This window comes from Gracilinanus agilis, chromosome 5 (genome assembly GCF_016433145.1).
Source record: "Gracilinanus agilis isolate LMUSP501 chromosome 5, AgileGrace, whole genome shotgun sequence".
Classification (NCBI taxonomy): domain Eukaryota; kingdom Metazoa; phylum Chordata; class Mammalia; order Didelphimorphia; family Didelphidae; genus Gracilinanus; species Gracilinanus agilis.
In genome coordinates this window covers 229,013,342-229,036,049 of record NC_058134.1, presented here as the reverse complement: position 1 = coordinate 229,036,049, position 22,708 = coordinate 229,013,342, and the positions used below count along the sequence as shown (strand labels likewise).

At 38.2% G+C, this 22,708-nt stretch overlaps 1 protein-coding gene across 1 annotated transcript in view; it reads right to left on the bottom strand.

Moving 5' to 3' along the window:
* Positions 1 to 14,762, bottom strand: part of LOC123250116 (sodium-coupled monocarboxylate transporter 1-like) — a 238,114-nt gene extending 223,352 nt beyond the window's left edge. The window contains exon 1 of the mRNA XM_044679153.1: positions 14,433 to 14,762. Within this exon, the coding sequence (XP_044535088.1) occupies positions 14,433 to 14,762 (330 nt within the window). The remainder of the gene's footprint in view (positions 1 to 14,432) is intronic.
* Between the last annotated feature and the right edge of the window lie 7,946 nt (positions 14,763 to 22,708).

Here is a 22,708-nt window from a genome sequence, read left to right as displayed (position 1 = left end):
TGATAAATTAAATAACCAACCACAATTCCAGAGTACCAGTGATGAAGTGTACTATTTACCTTCTGAGAAGTGATGGACTAAAGGTGCAAAATAATAGATACCATTCTGGACCCCAATGTGGGAACTTACTTTGTTTGACAAATATGTATTTGTCACAAGGGGTTTTCTTTCCCAAAGAGGAAAAGTTGGTTAGAGGGATAAAGGAAATAGGGGAAAAAATGAAAAATAATGACCACTGCTTGATCCTAAAAAGCCTTCAAGAACCAGAAATTACTTTTTCTTTTTTCAAGTTTGTTTCATTGGCCACTTGAACTTGGCCTTCAAAAAAATGACTACTCAGGGAGGACTGGCTGCAGAACTAATGGCAGAATGGAAAGAGAAGAGATGAAGTCACAGGTCCATGTCCCTAGAAAGAAGCCTATATCCAACCACCCTCTTCACCCTACCCATCCAAGAAAATCACATGGATTAAGAGACGGGAACAAAATGAAGAAGACTTATATAACGTGTTCCTCGACAAAAAAGGATGAGTTGCTGGACCAAAAAGGAACCATGACCTGAAGAAACAAATCTGAGCCTTAACATTTCCATAGTTCTTCATTATGTTTACTTTATTTCAATCATAGAAGCTACAAGAAATTCATTAGCCTGAAATCACTTCTCCTCCTGTAAGAAAGTCCCTCTTCTAGTCCAAGAATGTGGAGGGCTCTGCCCTTACCCCTCATTGCAGAGGTAGGTGTGCTTAACTTATCTAACAACCTCAGTTCTTTCTGCAGTTGAAGGAAGAGGGGTGGTGCTGAGAGCCATCAAGTTCACACTGGATGGCAAGGTCATGTGTAGACCCTGAAATCTGCAAGGCAAGATTTACAGGAGGATGGATTCCCACCCAGGCCTCCCTGTATGACTCTTGTACTGAGTATGATGTCTGGTAGATGGCCTAAGTTTTTGCATGGGTGTTAAAGACCCTTTCTATTTTTTTCTGAATATTAAACAAGAGTTAAATTCTGATGTTTCTAGGAGAAAATCTTGGTCAGGGTATAAGCTACAGAGATGGCATATGAAAAACTCTCAAAACTAAACCAAATCCCTTGTAAGCAAGAGTTATGAGTTCTGAGTCAAAGCTTATATAGTCATAACTTTGGACAAGGCAGAATTCAAGTTAAAAAGAATTAAGGGAAAGCTATTATGTAAAGATAAAAGGCACCATGAACAGTTAAGATATATTAGTACTTTTATCAAGACTGATAAAGTATATACACACACCACATACAAACACACATGCACACACCCCCTTCATGACAACAAAAGTATTTTTAAAGAAAAGGTAATTAAATTACAAAAAGCTGTTGACATTCCACTTTTACAACATATCAGGCAAAAAGGTAATGGAATTCAGCAAAATGTTGAAAAAATAGATTAGATACACTTGATTAGAGAAATGCAAATTAAAATAATGTTGAGGTACCACCTCACACCTATCAGATTGGTCAATATGACATTAAAGGAAACTGATACATATTGGAGGGAATGTGGCAAAATTGTGACACTAAGTCATTGCTGGTGAAGTTGTGAACTGATCAAACAATTCTGGAGGGCAATTTGGAACTATGCCAAAACGGCTATAAAATTGTGCATACCCTTTAATCCTATAATACCACTACTGGGTCAGTATCCCAAAGAGATAATAAAAAGGGAGAAAGAACCTACTTATACAAAAACATTTATAGCATCTCTTTTTGTGTTGCAAAAAACTGGAAACTGAGATGTCTATCAATTGGGGAATGGATAAACAAATTGTGGTTCATGTTGGTGATGGAATACTACTACTGTGCTATAAGAAATGATAAGCAAAATGATTTCAGAAAAAGTTGGAAAGATCAACATAAACTAATGCAGAGGGAAATGAGCACAACCGGGAGAACACTGCACATAGTAATAGCATTATTAAACGATGATCAATTGTGAAAACTTAGCTACTCTCGGCAATGGCAATGATCTGGGACAATCCTGAAAGGCTTAGGATGAGTAATGCTATCTCCACTTTGCAAAGAACTGCTTAAGTTAGATGAATGTGGATCAAAGCATACTATCTTTCATATCAGTATATTTATGGTTTTATTTTCAGGTTTTGTTTTTATGTGTGTGCTCTAATGATCAGTACAGAAATGTGTTTTTCATGATAACAAAAATTAAATTAAATTTTAAAAAATAAGAAATAGATTATATAATAAAGTAAAGAAAATGAAGTGATTATAAGAATTTACTTTTTACTGAAAAAATACATTTTAAAAATTACTGATGGTCTAGGGCAAAAAGTTTTTGTAAATTAATGTAGAAAAAGAAATGTTTTAAATACTTTCCATAAATCCTTAAGAAAAATAAGATAGCAATCATTATGGGAAATTTGAAATATATAGGACAACACACAAGCTAAAAATATAATCATCCTAAAAATACTTTAATAAAAGACCAGATTACAGAAAGAAAAAATGTTAAATAACTATACAGTATATAATGTGTGGAATGTAGCTTGTAGTAGTTCTTAAAGCTAAATTTATGAATCTAGAGCTAGAATTTGAAACAATATTCTCTAACTCCACTGTTCTTTCTACTATGACTTGGTGACTTCAGCTAGTTCTTCAACTAAATCCTTATTAAATATGAAAAGGTATCTGTGAAAGCATATAAAAAAAGAAAGATATATAAATAATATTATCCATATATTTCTCAATATATGTGGTCAAAGGATATGAATAAACAGTTCTCAAAAGAACTGCAAATTATTCACAACTACATAAAAAATGCTCCAAATCACTAATAGGAGAAATGAAAAACAAAACAGCCCTGAAGTTTCACTTCACACCCTGCAAGTGACAAAAACAATAAAAAAAAAATAGCAAAAGTCAATGTTGGAGCAGGTGTTGAAAGAGACACACTAACACATTGTTGGTGGAGCTATGAAATGGTGCAATCATTATGGAAAGGAATTTAGAATTAGGAAAAGAAAGTGACTAAAATGTCCATACTCATTAAATCAGAAACTTCATTAATGGACTTATATCTGTAAAATTGGTTATTGATTTGATTTATTGCTGAGAATTTTCAGTTAATCACTAAAATTAATATCTATAAATCAAATTTCAGTTTAATACTCTAAGCCTTAGTGATATAATTTGTAAGAGTTACTTTGTCCTAAAGATACAAACTAATCCTGTTTTTCTTGGGAAATGAGATAAATGGTGGAGGAGATGTTTTGCCCAGAACTGAGATTCTTTGCTGCTGAGTGGTATGTATCATGGAGCTTTCTGGAAGATGTTAACTATGTGTTTTCCCTGTTGCTATGGACTCTAAAGATCCTGTTGCCCATCCTTTTCCTTTTTTTATACCCAATTATAGTCTTAATTTAATTTATATCAACTGGACCCAAGATGTATAAAAAACCACTCTGATTATAAGGTGTACCTCTGGTCATTGAGAGGCTTTTGGGAATTGCTGATCTTGTCAATATAGATTGTGTTCAGACTTTTGTGCCACAATTTCTCTTCACTGCAGATTTTTATCATGATATACCCCAAAGGAGTCATTGGTAAGAAAAAAAGTTTCCATATGCTTCAAAATATTTATAGCAGCTCTTTTGTGATACCTAAGAACTGGAAACCCATCTATTGAGTAATAATTAAACAATCTGTGGTACATAAATGTAATAGAGTATTATTGTACTGTAAAAAATATGTGCAATGAATTCAGAGAATCATACAAAGATCAATAGGAACTAATACAAAGTAAAGTAAGAAGAGTTAAGAAAAGAATATACACAATGATTACAAGAATGAAAGTGAAAACAACCACACAAAGAAATATCAAAAGTGAAGGGGCAGGGGGCAGCTGGGTAGCTCAGTGGAGTGAGAGTCAGGCCTAGAGACAAGAGGTCCTAGGTTCAAACCCGGCCTCAGCCACTTCCCAGCTGTGTGACCCTGGGCAGGTCACTTGACCCCCATTGCCCACCCTTACCAATCTTCCACCTATGAGACAATACACCAAAGTACAAGGGTTTAAAAAAAAAAGTGAAGGGGCAGGGGGGCAGCTGGGTAGCTCAGTGGATTGAGAACCAGGCCTAGAGACGGGAGGTCCTAGGTTCAAATCTGGCCTCAGACACTTTCCAGCTGTGTGACCCTGGGCAAGTCACTTGACCCCCATTGCCTACCCTTACCACTCTTCTGCCTTGGAGCCAATACACAGTACTGACTCCAAGACAGAAGGTAAGGGTTTAAAAAAAAAAAGTGAAGGGGCAGAGTCAAGATGGTGGCATAGGACCAGGAAAAGCCAAAACCTCCCTAATTGTCCTTCCATACCAATCTTTAAAAAGCATTTCAAAAAAGACAAGAATCCAAACTGAACAATATGGAGTCACAGGGCTCTCATGCTGAACACAACTTGAAAGGTAGACAGAGAGAGTCTATTTCCACAGGATAAGGGGGAGAATGGAAATAAGACTGTGCTGGCCTAACCACCAGCCCTCTACTTACCCCACTGAGATTTGCAATTAGACATAAGCTGACTTTAGGATCCCAGGGCAGGGGCTAAAGCCTCTAGGGAGCACACCTCATACCCTCCACTTGAGGTCCATCATGGCTGACTGGGGTGAATATTTAGTCCCAGGGCAGAACAGCTCAAATGACCTAATCCAGTAAACCAGCAGAAGGGCTTCCTTACAGTCCACAAGGAGAGGGGAGAGAGAGAGAGAGAGAGAGAGAGAGAGAGAGAGAGAGAGAGAGAGAGAGAGAGAAATGAGTAAACAACAGAGAAAGAAGGCAATGATTGAAAATTTCTACAAAGATAAAGACAAAAGAACAGAACCAAAAGAGGATGACAGGATCTAAAGAACTTCAAGAAAAACCTCAAAAAAAAAAACAACAACTGGGAATTGGACTCATGCTATGAAAGAGCTCAAAAAGGAATTCAAAAATCAAATAAGAAAGGTTGAAGAAAAATGGGAAAAAGAAAACAAAAACTCAAAAAGCAAAATAGGCCAATTAGAAAAGGAGACACATAAATTAAAGGAAGAAAACAGTGTCTAAAAAGCTAAAACTGATCAACTGGAAAAAGAAGCAAAAAAAGTCAAATGAAGAAAAGAATGACTTGAAAAGAAGAATTGACCAAATGGAAAATGAAGATCAAAAGATCACAGAAGAAATTCAGCCTTTAAAAGTTTGAATCAGACAAATAGAAGCTAATGACTTCACAAGACATCAAGAAACAATAAAACAAAATCAAAAGAAGAAAATATGAAATATCTTATTGAAAAAATAATTGACCTGGAAAATAGATCAAGGAAAGACAATTTAAGAATTATTGGACTACCTGAAAGTCATGATCAAAAAAACCCAACCTAGGGGGCAGCTGGGTAGCTCAGTGGATTGAGAGTCAGGCCTGGAGATGGGAGGTCCTGGGTTCAAATCCGGACTCAGACACTTCCCAGCTGTGTGACCCTGGGCAAGTCACTTGACCCCTATTGCCCACCCTTACCACTCTTCCACCAAGGAGCCAATACACAGAAGTTAAAGGTTTAAAAAAAAATAAAAAAGAAAAAAAGAAATCTTTAATAAAAAAAAAAAAAACCCAACCTAGACACCATGCTACAGGAAATTATCTAAGAAAACCGCCCTGATATTCTTGAACAAGAAGGTAAAATAGAGATTGAAAGAATTCATAGATCACCTCCTATAATAAATTCCCAAATGACAACTCCAAGGAATGTTATAGCCAAATTCAAGAGCTCCCAGACCAAGACGAAAATACTTTAAGCAGCTAGAGAGAAAAAATTCAGATATCATGGAGCACCAGGATCTGGCAGCTTCCACGCTGACGTACCAGAAGGCTTGGAATATATAACTAAAAGCAAGAGAACTGGGTTTGCATCCAAAAATCACCTACCCAGCTAAACTGACTATATTATTTCAGGGAGAAAGTATGGTCATTTAATAAAATAGGAGATTCTCAAGCATTCCTGAAGAAAAGGCCAAAGTTAAACAGAAAATAATGATGCCCAAATACAAAACACAAGAGCTTCCAAAAACACCAAGGAAAGAGAAAGAGAGTCAGCCTAACTTACCCACATGACAATTCAAAGGGAAGCAGTCTAAGGTCTGACCTGAGCTCCTTCAATGCCAAGTTCAAAGTTCCAAAAGCCCCACACAGGAAGTTACCATTTTAACTTAAATTTAAAAGATAGCAGCCTTTGTCACTTCCTGCATCCACCTCCAGTTTCATGTGGACAAATGGCAGCCTCAACACTATTTTGGACTGCCCAAGGGGCAGTCACTTGTTTTTGATTTGTCACTTACATGTGGGTCACAGACCTCCACCTTCCACTTAATTCTAAGTTGGGCGGGGTGACATTATTCCTGGTGGCTAAAGTCTAAAGAATGAATGAGGGTGAGCTAATTCCATTTACATAAAAGATCCTGTAGAGAAGTAGGAGAGTAATAAGAAGTGAGGTGGTGAGACGGGGCATAATATAAAGGAGGGGGAAGGGAGGGGACTGGCTAAATGAAGGGAGGTAAAGAGAGAAAGGAGAAATATCAGGATTAGAGGAAGTCAAAATGGAGGAGAATACACAGATAGTAATCATAACTGTGAATAAAAATGAGATGAACTCACCCATAAAACTGAAGCAGATAGCAGAATAGATTAAAAACCAGAATCCTACCATATTGTTACCAAAAACACACTTAATGGCAAGTAGACACAAACAAAGAAAGGTAAGAGGCTGGAGCAGAATCTATTGGCTTTCATCTGAGACAAAGAAGACAGAAATAGCAATCATGATCCCAGACAAAGCTAAAATAAAAATACATCTGATTAAAAGAGATTAGGAAGGTAATAACATCTTAATCAAAGGCAGTATAGTGAAGAAATATCAGTACTCAAAATATATGCACCAAATGGTTTAGCATCCAGATTCTTAAAGAAACTAAAGGAGCCTAAAAAGGAAAAAGATAATAAAACTATTTTAGTGGGGGATGTCAACTTTCCTCAATCAGAACTAGATAAATTGAATAAAAAAATAAGTAAGAAAAAGGGAAGTAAATGAAATTATTTTAAATGAGTTAACAGATACCTGGAGAAAATTAAATAGGGACAAAAAGGAATATACCTTCTTCTCAGAAGCATGTGATATATATACAAAGATTGGCCATGTATTAGGGTTTTATAAAAGCATCACGAACAAATGCAAAAAAGCAGAAATAATAAATGCAACTTCTTCAGAACATAATGTGATAAAAATTATAATTAAGGCTTCATGGAGAGGCAAATTAAAAATTAGTTGGAAACTAAATAATCTACTTCTACAAAACTGGTGAGTCAAAGAACAAATCATAGAAACAATTACTGATTAGGTACCAGTACCATATATGTGTCATGAAAAGAATTTGGTAGGATTCCTTCTTTGCTTATTTTCCCAAATAGTTTATATAACAGTTATTTAGTTAGTTATTCCTGTTGACTCCCTAGGAGCATATAGGGCCGCAACCATCTCACGCCAACGGACTCTGTTCTGGGCAACTTCCCCCAGCTGGGCCCATGTCATTCCAATGGTCTTTGTTTCATTTTCGGCAGATCTTTGCCAGGTCTGTTTTGGCCTTCCGACTTTAGTTTATATAATACTGGGATTAATTGTTCTTTAAATGTCTGAGAGAATTCACTTGTAAATCCTTTTGGCCCTGGGGATTTTCTCTTAGGGAGTTCTTTGATGGTTTGTTCAACTTCTTTCTCTGAGATGGGATTATTTAAGTATTCTATTTCCTCTTTTGTTAATTTGGGCAATTTATATTTTCACAAATATTCATACATTTCACTTAAATTGCCAGATTTATTGTCATTTAATTGGCCAAAAAGCTCCTAATGATTGTTGTAGTTTCTTCTTCATTAGTGATAAGTTCACTCTTTTCATTTTTGATACTGGTAATTTGGTTTACTTCTTTCCTTTTTTAAAACAACTTAACTAATGTTCTATCTTTTTATTTACTTTTTTATAAAATCATTCTATTTTTTAGTCCAATAGTTCTCTCTCCATTTTGTTAATTTTTCCTTTGATTTTTTAGGATTTCCAATTTACTCTTTAGTTGAGGATTCTTAATTTGTTCTTTTCTCATTGAACTGTTTTTTTCTCTATTTTATCAATGTATGTGTTCAGAGATATAAATTTTCCCCTAAGTACTGCTTTGGCTATATCTATAAATTTTTATGTTTTCTCCTCATTGTCATTCTCTTTAATGAAATTATTGTTTCTATAATTTGTACTTTAGCTCACCTCTTTTTTAGAACTAGATTATTTAGTTTCCAATTAATTTTTTATTTGTCTTTCTATGGACACTTTTTGATTATAATTTTTATTGGATTATGATCTGAAAAGGATGCATTTATTATTTTTGCTTTTCTGTATTTGGTTGTAATTATCTATTACATGGTCAATTTTTGTGTAGGTGCCATGTACTACTGAAAAGAAGGTATATTCCTTTTTATTCTCATTCAGTTTTTTCCAGAGAGAAATTAAATTTAACTTTTCTAAAATGTTATTCACTTCCTTTAGTTCACTCTTGTTGATATGATGGCCTCTCGGCTGGGTGCTCTAAAAGCCATCTTCCACTGCTGATTCAATCTCCTCTAGGGACTGCTTGATGGCTTGCAAGGTTCAAAGTTCTGTGAGCTACCTTATGCTGGGGCTCAGGCCCTCACCTCAAGCCTGGGCATGGGCTCTGAGCATTGCTCTGGGCCTATACCAGCCAGGTTAATCGTAAACTGTTTGTACTAGAGCTTAGGACTTCACTGCAGGCTTGCTCTAGAACTTAGAATTTCAAGAGGTGAACATGGGGTTTTCCACTATTGTTGTAGGCAGGGTCTCAGAGTCTCAAAATTGGCTGGGTCTATATTCAGAATCTGGAGCACCAGTATTCCTTTGTGTAACCTTGCTGTAGGGTGAATGACCTTACTGCAGACTGTAAGGCTTTGTTACTGATTGTTCTCCCCTCTCACCTTACTGAAATAGACCCTCTCTCTGCTACCTTCCAAGTTGTTTTCTGCAAGAAAATTGCTTCACTCCATCCACTTTCTGGTTCTGTCACTCTAGTATTCTTTTGGAAGTGGTATTTTAAACTTGGTTGGGAGAATTCTAAGAGCAGGTTTGAGCTTCTACTCTGCCATCCTGATTCCACATCTACTGTGTAGCATCAAAGCCAACTGAGATGTCATAAATCTGGACACATTCCAGGACCCTAAAGTCATGTACACAACTACCCTTGGCAAGGATATGTTGCCAAGGCATGTTAATGGATTTTCCTTGTCATTTTACTCGCAATATTATTGTTGATTACTGATTCTCTTATATAATTGTTCAATCAACATTTTGGATTTTTACTTACTAGTAAATCTATGGTTTTTACATGGATTTATAATTTACCATATTATTGGGTATCTAATAAAATTACATACAGAGCATTTAGTTCTAAAAAGGCATAAAATCACAAATTGATTAAAGTTGCTTAATTAGGTTATCTTTTACAATAAGCATTTAAGACAATAGGTTTTATACTACTATCTGCTTCCTTAGCTGAAATCTCCTTACATCTGGGTTTCTCAACTACTTTTCTCCTTCCTTCATTTTAATTACTCTTTATGGTATCTAGTAGGTTCGGAATACTTGTAAGATATAAGCAATCTTCTTTCTCCCCTATCTTTCTGAGTGAAAAGCTATTGTTTACATTTATAAGACAAATGAAAAAGACATTACCAGCCTGTTAGGTATATTCCATCTCTAGACAGGAATTTAAAGCTGTGGCCCAGGAATCCAAATCCTATTCTCAGATATCCCTTTCTTAGCCAGTTGCTCACTTCCTAGATTAATTTTCCTCTTCTGTATTCTTTGCCTTCAATAAGCAACAATGACAAAAACAATCTGTGCCCCTCCTGTCTTCAATTTCTTGATATGCTATGCACAAACAAACAAACTATATATGTACAACAAATTGGAGATAACCAATACGGGAAAGATGCAAGAATTCATTGAGAATGGGAAGGCTTCCTATAGAAGGTGATATTTTCGCTGGGAATTGAAGGAAGCAAGGAGGGAGAGCATTCTAGGCATGAAAGGTAATATATGCAAATGCTAGAATAGGGAAATTAAATATCTTATTTGTGGAACAATAATGAGACTAGTATCACTGGATCGTAGTGAAGGGGAATAACTTTGGGGAGAGTAAGGCAGAGGTGATTATGAAGAGCTTTGAAAGAGTCCTGGAAGTGACGGGGGCCACATAAGTTTCTTAAGTGTGGCAAGAAAAGGAAGACACTGAAGTTTGTTGAGAAGGGGAATGACATGGTCAGACCTGCCAATTAGGAAAATAATTTTGAAAGCTGAGTAGAAGATGGAATTGTTGGTAATTAAATCCATGGGAGATGATGAAATCATCAAGAGAAGTAGTATAAAGTGAAAAGAGAAGAGGGGCTATGACAGAACCCTGAGGAATACCTACAATTAGAAAATGTAATCTAGATGAAGATAACCCAAAGAAAAATGAGATTCCCCAAGTAGGTAGGAAGAGAACTAGGAAATAGTAGTATTCCCAACAACTGAGAAAGAGAATACATGAAAAGAGAATGATCAACAATGGTAAAAGACAAAGAAAAGTTGAAGAGAATGAGGATTAAGAAAATTACATTCTTATCTGGTTTTTCAAAATAATTTTTCCTCTCTTTAACTCTTCTGGGAATTTTTGTTATACTTGTGTCTAATCTTTATTTTTCTTTGAGGTTTTGCTTGCATATGTTTTCAAGTCATTGTTTTCTTCTGTATTTATATTTCAAATGCCCTTATTACTATAGTAGCTCTTAATTCTCTTTTTTTTCTCCTTTCTCCAGCCTATTTCTTGGCTTTAGACTTTATGTTAGTCTTGGATTCTGCCCACTGCTAATGGAGCAGGAAGGAATGTCTGGCCTGATCTTTTATCTTTTTATGTGGTTCTGCTCTTTTAACAGCTCAGTTTTGGGGCTTGCAAGCTTTCAGTGCTCCCAAAGTAATGTAATCATGAAATTTGTTCATTGCTCTCCAAGTCGAAAGTCTGCAGATTTCCAACCCAGGTTTGCATCTGTTGGATTGTGTGTGGTTGAGTTTCCATAGACTACTGCTGGCCCTAAGTCACTAAACTGCTGGAAGATTCTACAGGTTCAAAGTGAATGAATTGCTGACTAAACCTTTTGTCTTGGTATCCTGGTCTGGTTATCCAATTGTAGGCTTATTATATTTGGGGTTAAAAGTTAAAACTAGTCCCTCACTCTGCCTATGGATTCAGAGACACACAACTAAATTGTTAGAAACTAATTCTGGTTTCTTTGCAGCTTGGGGCTCCCTCTTCAATGTCAACTCCTCCCTCTCTGCCCTGGAATTTTAGATATAGAATTTGTAAGGGGCTGCCACTTGGTTCCTGTTCCCAGCACCAGTTCAATGGTCCCTTCTATACCCTTCTATACCCTGGTGCTTCCTGCTTCATGTTCCCTCTCTTACTCTATAGACACTGGAATGTTCCTGCAACTGTGCTATGCTACTGGTCATCCTCCAGAGACCTTTGTGTCTCTTAAGCTGCCCTAGACTAGAAAAATTACTCCTACTGACTTTTTCTTGGCTTTCCCAGGCAGAATTCAGTCAGACATATTTTCTAGATTGATGTAAAGGATATGTGCTAGATAAACTACAGTAAAAATGCTGACTCTGCCATCTTATTCTGCCCTCACTTATTCTAGGATAGAAGAGCCTAAAAAAGGACATGGTAATTATCTTTAAGTATCCAAAGCACTGATAAATGGAAGAATTAGGTTCTACTTGGATGAAGAGAGAACACAGAGCAACAGATCATGAGTTATAGAGAAACATATTTAGGTTTGCATAATTGTCCAAACTGGCATGACCTTTGGCTGGAAATATTCCAAAAAAGATTCATGTTGAAGTACAGATCCAATTAGAACTTTTAAAACTCTTGAAATTTTGTGGTTAAAACTATTTCTAACACCTAATTCTTAACAGATATTGGGCACTTTACAAGTCTACTTTGAATTGAAATGGAGTTATTTTAACTGAATAGTCATGAGAATTAGATATGACTCAGATACCATTTCTGACCTGGAAGGATAATATAATCAAAAACTCTGAAAACACTTAATAAGCACCTACTATTGCAATAGGTGCTGGGCATACAAAAACTAAAAACAAACAATATATTCAATACTTCAAGTGGAAGAACACAGAGTGTACATGTATAGAAACAGTAATACAACATATGATATAATGGGAACAAAATAAACAAAAAAGTTGTCTAGAAAAATCTAAGAACAGTTTTCTTCCAGAGGGAAAATCAAGGTGGTTTCATGGTTGACAAGTTGATGAAAATGATGGAATATTATTTTAATAAATAAAGAAGAGTATGACTTCAGAAAAACTTTGGAAGATTTATAAGAACTGATGCAGAGTGAAGTAAGCAGAATATCATATATAGTAACAGCAATACTATAACAAAAAATCATGAAAGACATTGCTACTCTGATCAATGCAATGATACACAACAATTTCAAAGGATACAAGTTAAAAAATGCTGTTCTCCAGATAGAATTGATGAATTCTGAATGCAGATTGAAGTATGTTTTTTTCACTTTCTTTTTCTTACCCTTCTTATTTTTTGCAACGTGGCTAACATGAAAAAGTGTTTTGCATGACTTCATATGTATAATGAGTATTGTATTTCTTGCCTTCTCAGTGGGTGGAGGAGTGGGCAATCACGGGAAAAATTTTTTAATTGAAAATTTAAAAAAAATTTTAGGTTCTATCTGAGCTAAGTAGCAGTAAGATTTAAAAGTCAGGAATGAAGAGGGATTCCAACTCAGGGACAGAAGTACATGGAAGAACTATCAAAGACTGGAGCCACTTTATCAAGTCTGGTAAACAATCAAGTAAGGCAGAATGTTAAGTCTATATGAAAGAGCAATGTAAAAAAAAAGTAAGGCTGTTAAGTGCAGTCACTCAGTAGTTTCTATTTTAACCTAACAAGTGATGGGAGAGCTGAGCAATTCTGTGAACATGGGAGAATAAATTTCACAAGTTTTAATAGGCTTAAACTGGGATTTGGGGGAAAGCCTATATAAGTTGGGGTGTCTTTTTCATGGCTTGTGGAAGAAACCTCAAAGGTATTCCTGGAACCTGCATTCCTGGGCCTAACTACTGATTTTCCAACTATGTTTTTTGTGCTCCTGGAACAGTTTCCTAACTTGACTTCATGTGTCCCAAGAAAAGGTAAGGTCCACAAGAGCCAATTGGCTTTAATTTTAGCTTTCAAATCAATAGACCTGGCACATAGTATGCATTTAAACTTTTTCAATTGAAGAGCTGGTATGAAGCCCGAAACAGCCACTGCACTAGTTTTCCTTGCTTTCCATCTCCACTCTTCCCTGGCTCTCTATATGTGGGGTGGGGGTGTTAATAAAGCATATTCCATACCTACAGAGAGATAGACTAGTGAGTGCTACAGTAAATGACCAGGGTTCAGGTCCACTGGCTACATTAGCCACTTCTCAGTAACCTAGAAAATTCCTACAGAGTTAAGCCTATGGAGGCAGCGCTGACAAATCTAAAAGCCAGAAAGACCCCAATGCCTAAGAAATTCTGAGCAAGTAGTTGAGTGTCTCAAGGCAACAAAGACTTTATGTCACAACTGTCATTGGCTGCAAATCGCTTCACTTTTCAATGATCCCAAGAATGCATCAAGACACAGAATAGCCTCAAATCTGCCCTGTCCCAAGGACTTTCATCATCCGGGCTCCCAACATCAGTGAAACCTCTAGAAACTGTGCCAACCCTAAAGGCGGCTGGGGTGGAAATCAGTCAAAAAAACAGTCAAAAAGCATTTATTAAATGCCTACAGAGCTAGGCACAGTGCTTAGCATTGATGATACATAGGAAAGGCAAAAGACAGTCTCTGCTTTCAAGGAGCTCACCATATGTAACGGGGGAGACAAGATACAACTATGTTCAAACGAGGACATAGTCGACATCAGAGTCCCTACCATTAAGAATCAAGAAGGGCTTCTTACATAATGTGAGGTTTACCTGGGACTTAAAAGAAACCATTTTCCCCCCTTTCTTTGTATCTTGTTATCCGCCCACCCTTAGCTCAGCGCCTGGCACATAATCCGAGTTTCAATGGTAGCGGACTTAACTTTAGCCTTCTTTATATTTAGCACCCCTCATATGCCCAGCACTTCCATGCTAGATGAGCTTCTGATTCGGTCGTTCTGTGCATCTTATTCCCCACCCCCACCCCTGCCCTGCCCTGTGCCTGCACGCAGTAGGCTCTTCCAGGCTACATTACCACCCATTCTCCCCTGTCAACCTCATAAGTGCTCCTGATCCCAAGCCGGTAGAAGACGGGCATGTAGATCTCTCCTGTGATGAAAACCGTCGAGGCGTACGAGAAGTTGAAGAGCATGAACCTGGCGCCGAAGCGGTACACCTCAGCGGGAGTGCCCAGCACGGTGATGGCAGACATGAAACTGGCAGCGAGCGACAGGGACACGGGATACGCGGTCATCTGGCGCCCGCCTAGCAGGAAGTGGGTGTCTGTTTTCTTGCGCTCGGTCATCGCGTAGTAGAGGCCAAATAAGGCAGATAAAAGAAGCACGGCTCCGAACACCAGGTAGTCCCACACGCTGAAGTTCGCCATAGCGGCAGTGGTGAATGGGACTCGTCACAGCCTCTCCGCCCCCCTGGCTCTCAGCCATCTCAGTCCCGGAGAGGACGCGCACACACTAAAACCCCTCCCGAAGAGGGCTTAATAATGGTCTTCCGAGCCTCTATTTCGACATAATTCGTTGCCTTGGTAATTCTGGAAGCTTGGTGGCCTGTGCACTTGGAGTCGGGAAAAATCCTGAGATCTCGTCCTATATTCTTCAGTTTTGTTTATTGGCTCTGTTTCCCTGGGTCAGTCACTTCATCAGTCTGTATCATTGCCCTCAAATGGAGATGATAACAGCACCTATGTAGCTCCCAATTACTGTAAGGATCAAACCAGGGCAAATTTGCAAAGCACTTAACCACAGTGCCTGGCACAAAGAAGAGCATTAATAATCTCTTCCTTTCTTTTATCCTTTCTCTCTTCTCTCTTTCCTTCCTTCTTTCCTTCCTTCCTTCTTCCTTCCTCCTTCCCAGGGTCTAAAAAGAGATTTTTCCAGGAATACTTCTTGTAAGATCTAAATGAGATAACCCATGTGAAGAGCTAAGTGCTACATGAATGTAGTTATTATTAACTGTATGCATTTTGGTTTATCCATTTAAAATAACTCAGAAGAGATGCAGAGGCTTCACCAGGCCGCCAAAGGGCTTCATGGCATCAAAAAGGAAAAAAAAAAAAAATTAAGAATCCCTGGTTTGTCCATTAGATTCAATTCCATTAGATTGTGAGCTCCTTGAAGGCTGGGTCTTTTGACTCTCTTTGTATTCCCAGGGCTTAGCACAATACCTGGCACATGGTTTATTGACTGGTTTGGAGGGGAAGCCATAAGGGGCGGGGATCATGGATGGAATCCCAGCTCTACTATTTACTATGGCAGCTAGGTGGTATGTGGAAGAGACCATAATCAGAAAAATTTAAGTTCTGGATCAATTCAATGACAATTTGATAGTCCTGCAGATCTTATGCCACCAACAAACATGAAAAGAGAAGTAATGGCCTTGAAAGGCAGAACAGCCACATTTTTGGACATAGACTATTTAGGACTTTATGTTTACATATTTGTTACAAGGGTCCTATCCTGTCCCTCCTCCCCCACCCCCATCAAGGGGAGGTAAGAGGAGAAAAAAAAACCAAATGTATTGATTTGAAAAATGAAATAAAATTTTAAAGACCTGAATTCAATTTTCAAGTGAACAAGCATTTATTACCTACCTATTACTTGCCTGGCATTGTGCTAAACATTGGAAACAAAGAACAAAAGTCAGTCTCATCCAAACAGATTATAAAGGATGAAAATTGGGGATCAGCTTCAGAAGGAAGGAACTAAAATTGGAAAGACTTGATCAAAGGCAAGTCACTCTTGTGGAATTCCTCACCTCAAAGGTCCTAAGACCTCAGAGAGTAATTCCTTGGTTGACTTGACTGGAGGTCCATAAATCAGGAGGCCAAGCCTGCAAAAAAAAATTTAATAAGCATCAGCTGCTGGGAAGTGGCCATGTAGACAGTAAGGAAAGGAGATACACACACATTTAGGGTTTTACACAATAGGAGGGAGACTTTGGAGAGCAAAATTAAGTCAATCAGTCTATCGAATGAGGTTGTTCCACCACTTTCTCTGTGGGAAGTTGAGGAATGAGCCAGAACTCTGGAGTCTTATAAGTTAAGCAAGTCTGTTCTGGCAGGTTTGTAAAATTCACTCTGTAATTAATTTCATCATTTAAGTTGGCAGAGGTCTCTTTCAAAGGAGTAGGACCACTGGGTAGTATCAGCTCATTCTGTCCTTGCCAACTTTTTCTCTGTGGAGATGTTTCCCCTAAATTCACGTTTTTGTGGGGGAGAGGTTTTCCCCAAACTCAAACTATTTCCGCCTTTTTTATTTCGCTTCAACTTTCAAGCTTCTCTAGGGCTAGAGTTTGCATGGGTCACGTGAGCGAGGATCCCTAAGTTTGTCAGCCTCTAACGGGTCTCCTCGGACTCTTGAAACCTAAATTAGTAGAAGGTGGCCATTTGAGACTACTGGAAGTAGAGAGTAGAGACTAGATGGAGGAGGGAATCCTTGATTTCGAAGGCTTAGAGTCTCCGAGTGTCCGTGCATTCCACTGTACCATGAAGGGTTCCGCTCTCTGAACCTGGGGACAGAACAGTTCCGTCTCTCTGAGGCAGGCAGAGGACTTCCGGGCCACGGCTTTAGTCCTCTAATACCCATAAGTCCAGCGGAAAGGGCGGGGCAGTAGCCCATATTGCGCAAGCGCACTCTTACACCTTTGCTTTTTAGCCCTCTGGCTGGTTGTAAATGCCACTGACTGCACAGGAGCAGTAGGGCAGGAGTGGCATCTTTTCCTTCCGCGAGGGCAACTCTTTGGTGATTGGGAGATCCTGTGAAGGAGCGGGCAAAGAGTGGAGGAGGAGAAAAGGGAGCCAGGCTTCAGAAAGGGGGCCCCTGAAGGACTTCGTGGTATGAGGGCAATGGTTGTTCATGCTCCAACCCTGGGCACGGTGCCTAAAGGTGGCACATTGGCATCATGAACTCCCTCCTCACCCTCACTCCCACCATGGTGGTCAGACTCCCTCAAACGCCGGCAAGCCTATCCTCCAGAGGGCAAAGATCATCAGCAAAGAGAGGGCACTAGTGCTGGCCCCATGGAGGGACTTACCCATGAATGCCCGTGAAGGTTTAAGGGCAGGCCTATTAAAAAGAGAGATGAATGGATGGGTGGATGGATGGATGGATGGATGGATAGAGAGGCAGATAGAGATAAACAGACACATGGGCAGACATATGCAAATAAATGAATGAATAAAATTTTTAAATAAGGTGATTGCCCTGGCAAATAGAGATAAGCAGATAAATTAAATAGATTAAAATTTTCTCTAATTAAGTGAATGTCCTGGCAAACAAATAAAACTTTTCCTGGCAACTGGCAGGGAAGATTATAAGGATTAATTGTCTAGTCAGGACATTCAGGTTGAGATACAAACCAGCTCCAAATGTGACAGGTCCTGTAGCTGAGATTACATTGGCATAAAGCAGCAGTTCTCAAACTTTTTTTTTTTCAAAAAATTATATCCCTTTGCACTCTTAAAAATTACTGAGGACCCCCTGAAGAGTTTATTATATCTCTCAATATTTACTGTAATAGAAATTAAAAATGATAGATTCTAAATATTAATTCATTTAAAAGTAATGCATCTGCTTGAACAGAAATTGCAATCCTATGAAAAATAACTATTTTTAAAAAGTAGTAAGAGTCATTGTCATTTCCTTACTTCACTAAATCATCTATTTATACTATTTATTTGGTATGTGGTTAAAGGTATTCAACATAAACTTTTCTGGAGTGAAATGAAAAAAAAATGCCATTGGTTGATATTTATAAACTAAAAAATAATATAAAAAATAACCTGAAGAGGATTTGAGAAAGTTTAAATAGGAAAAATCAAGTAAGCAGAAACAAAGAAATAATTTATAGTATAGCACAAAACACCCATATATTCATATTAGATGATTGGCCAGATCATAACACATTTAAAGATGCATTGTAAATAACTTAGTAGGCAAATGCAGATTCCTTTAATAGTATTTCATGTTGCTAATAGTTCTGTGGCAACAGAAATGCCATATCATTGTTATGGTTAAAAATGACAGGCCATGAATTTTATTTTATTAATCAGAAAGGAATTGGGGAGAAGGATGAAAGAGAGAGAGGAGGTAGATAACTTTTAAGGAAGATTTACCCAAATCTAGCTTCTCCATTTAACTTGCTGTTCCACAGCAGTCATGTTGGCCACCCAGTCAACACCAACATGGAAATTCAGAGAGCGAAATCTGGTCTTAAGTCTGTTTAGCAAATTTTCTCTCTGCCCACTGACTCTCAAACGCCAGGCTTTGTGACCCAACTGTGGCCTTTTCTCTTTTTCCTGGGTCACCCAGAATGCCTTCTGCCTTCTTGTCCCCCATCTCAATTGCTGGCTTTTCCTGCTATCTTTAGTGGGCACCAGAGCTTCCCTTCTATCCTTGTGATCAAAGTCCCCTCAAATAACTTCCTTTACATATCATCATATAATAATAGAGCTCCAGGATTTCCTCTACTTTGTAATCTGTATCATAAAATGGTAATTCATTCCTTACTTATGGAGTTATATGTTATATTTTCCAGACATAAAAGCAAATTCTGTTGGTGTTTCCTTAGTAGTATCTCAGGGTTCCTTCCCTTCATCCAAATTTGCATCTTGATTGCAGTTTCTGAGAAGATAAATCTAATCAACAAGCATTTATCTGTAAGCACCTCCTTTCTATCAGGCACAGCAAATGGCACTAAGAATACAATTACAAAGAATAAAAACAATCACTTATCTCAAGAAATTGACATTCTTATGATGAGATGGTCCTCAGACCTTAGTTTTTCAGATCATCTGGAATTTTATAATCCTTGTTGCCAGTTATCAAGTTATATATGATAGCTATTCTGTAGAAGAACCCTTTGAAATATTTATTAGTACTCTAATGTAGTGGCTTATTAAATGGGGTGAAAGAGAAAATATTAGAACTTGTATTTTTTCTTCTGTATAAGAAATTAAATTTCATTCATTTTTAACATAAGGATTGGCATCAGTGCTTGCACAGTCTGTATTGCCATGACACCAGCAGGAAGGGAAAAGGAAGAAAGGGAATAAGCATTTATTAACCACTTCCTGTATGCCAGGCACTGTGCTAAGCACTTAACAAAAATATCTCATTTGATTATCACAATTATAATAGGTATTATTATTTTCTTCATTTTAGAGCTGAACTGAGGTAGTCGGAGGTTAAGTGTCTTACTCAGGGCCACACAGCAAGTCATAAATATCTGAGACCAGATCTGAACTCAGATCTTCCTCACTCCAGGCCCGGGGACCCCACTCTGATGAGTAGGTACACAGATTGTTCAAAGTTTATTTCTCCCAGCTGTGCAACTGAAGATGAAGTCACTACCTTTTCAGAGCAAAGTATCCCCCAAAGTGTTTGTGAATGGAATATCAGACTTGTACAGCTACAGACAAGAGGGAACTATGTCGGGCATGAGAAACATGCAATTGTGTGAGGTCAGTGTCAAGGATCTCTGAGAAAACGTCAAGCTGAGTGTCCTGGAGGAGACAGAGATTTGGTACAAAAATATACAGTGCAGCTGCCCAAAGAAGATGAATGCACATACATGTCTTCCTTTGTGGGGAGCAGGTAGGAAAAGCAGTTAGTTACTTGTCCAAATGATGGATGGTCCCATTTCTTAGTAGGCTATTGAAAAACCAGTTTTGCAAGTGTGCAGCTAACAAGAGATTTCTTTATTTTCAACATATAACAGGTCAAATGAAGCCTTATTTCTGACATAAGAAAGCATTTTTCTTCACTCAGGTAGACTATGGTCAGCATATAGACCATGTCAGATGGGGCAGTGGGGTGACAGCCAGTGACGGGCCTTGAGTCAGGAGGACCTAAGTTCAAATCTGACTTCAGACACTTACTAACTCTGTGACCCTTGGTAAGTCACTTAACTCTGTTTGCCTCAGTTTCCTGATCTGTAAAATAAGCTGGAGAAGGAAATGACAAACCACTCTAGTATCTTTGCTAGGAAAACCTCAAATGGGGTCATAAAAAGTTAGACACAACTAATTAATTAACTAAACAACAAATACTTATCAGATAATCACATGCCTCCCGCGGTAGTAAGGGTAGTCAGAGGAACAGCTGGGTGGCTCAGTGAATAGAGAGTCAGACCTAGAGACAGGTGGTCCTGGGTGTGGCCTCAGACACTTCCTAGCTATGTGACTCTGGACAAGTCACTGAACCCCCATTACCTAATCCTTGCCATGCTTTTGCCTGTAACTGCTACTCAGTATCAATTCTTTTTTTTTTTTTTTTTAACCCTTACCTTCTGTCTTGGAGCCAATACTGAGTATTGGCTCCAAGGCAGAAGAGTGGTAAGGGCTAGGTGATGGGCGTCAAGTGACTTGCCCAGGGTCACACAGCTGGGAAGTAAGAGTCTGAGGCCACATTTGAACCTAGGACCTCCCGTCTCTAGGCTTGGCTCTCAATCCACTCAGCTACCCTGCTGCCCCCTTCAGTATTGGTTCTAAGGCAAAAAGTAAGGGTTTAAAAAAAGGGGAGAGGAGGATTTGAAGGAATGAGTGTTGTACCACTACAAGGAAGAGCTGACCCTTCATGTGTTTCCTTTTAGCATACTGCCATGTATTACAATATATAGTTTGGGTTAAGTGAATGTACAGATTTATAACTAAGTGAACCTTCATCAAATGAACAAATGATCTGAAAAAAATCCCACAAAGAAATCATGAATTGAAAATTATACTCATAACAGAAGACCAAGAAACTGTCAGAAGTGGCCACTTGTCTCACTCCTCCAAGGACAGGCTGTTCGCCAGTCATATTAAAAGGTACAGACTAGTAACTGGGATAAGAATGAAAATCTTTTGCACTATATGTGACAAAGCACCTAAAACAATTGAATAGGAAAGTGTTTTGTGTTTTTCTTTGGAAAAAAGTGTTTTAAACTTTCTGTCCTTTTTCATGATGGCAAGTAGCTTTTGGTAACATGCTACTTATGTCCTCTTTTGTATTCAAGGTTAAGATTTTGGTCATGACTTTCAGGTCGTCCAATAATTATTAATTGTCTCTCCTGGGTCTACTTTCCAGGTCAGTTGCTTTTTCAATGAAATATTTTGTGTTTTCTTTCATTTCTTTCATTCTTTTGATTTCATTTTATTGTTTCTTGATGTCTTGTGAAGTCATTAGCTTCTGTTTACCCAATTCCAATTTTTAAAGTCTGAATTTCTTCCATGATCTTTTGATCCTCCTTTTCCTTTTGGTCCATCCTTGTTTTCATGTCACTTCTTTTCTTCATTTGATTTTTTTTTTGCCTCTTTTTTCAGTAGGTCAATTCTGGTTTTATAGACACTGTTTTCTTCATTTGATTTTTGTGCCTCTTTTCCCAGCTTAGTAGGTCAATTCTGGTTTTATAGACACTGTTTTCTTCATTTGATTTTTGTGCCTCTTTTCCCAGCTTTTTAAGCTCTGGTTTTCTTTTTCCCATTTTTCTTCAGCCTGCTTTATTTGATTTTTGAATTCCTTTTTAAGTTTTTACAGAGCATGAGCCCAATGTCCAGGGTTTTTTGAGGTTTTGCTTATAGTTTCTTGTATCCCGTCATCCTCAGTTGGTTCTGCTCTCTTTTTTTTTCTTCATAGAAGCTTTCAATAGTTACCTTCTTTTTCTGTTGTTTACTCATTTTCTCAGACTTTTGTTTTTATTGGGGATTTTTGCCTGTGGGCTGTAAACTCTCTCCTCTGCTAGTTTACTGGATTAGGCCAGTTGAGCTAATCTGTCCTGGGACTAAGTCTTCAATGCAGTCAGCCCTGGAGGCCTGAAGGTGCCCAGCCAGATAGCCCCCTGGTCCTCCCTGCCTGCTGTTGTTGGGCAATGGGACCTCAAGGAGTTTGTCTGAGGTGTTCCTCTGCCAGTGTAGCCCTCCTCTCAAGATCTCAAAGTCAGCCTACACCTAATCACAGTTCCCAGCAAGGTGGCGGTAAGCAAGAATTTCTTTGTGTGCAGTTTTGTTTCCAGTCCCCATCTTATCCTGTGAAAATCAACTCTCTCTGCCCACCTTTCAAGTAGTGTTTGTTCAGTAGAAGAGCCCTGTGACTCCATCTTGTTGCTGGGTTTGAGTTTCTGTCTTTTTGAAGCACTTTTTGAAGATTGGTATGGGAGGATAGTCACAGCAGTTTCAGCTTTTGCTGTCTTTTGCTTTTAAACTGCCATCTTGACTCCCTCCCCAACAAAGTTAAGATCTTGATTCCAGGAGCAAAGCCCCTTTTCAGTGGGGGTGGTAAAGGTATATTCCTAGAAAGAACTCCGAATTAATTCTTTTGGAATATTAACTCAAAATTG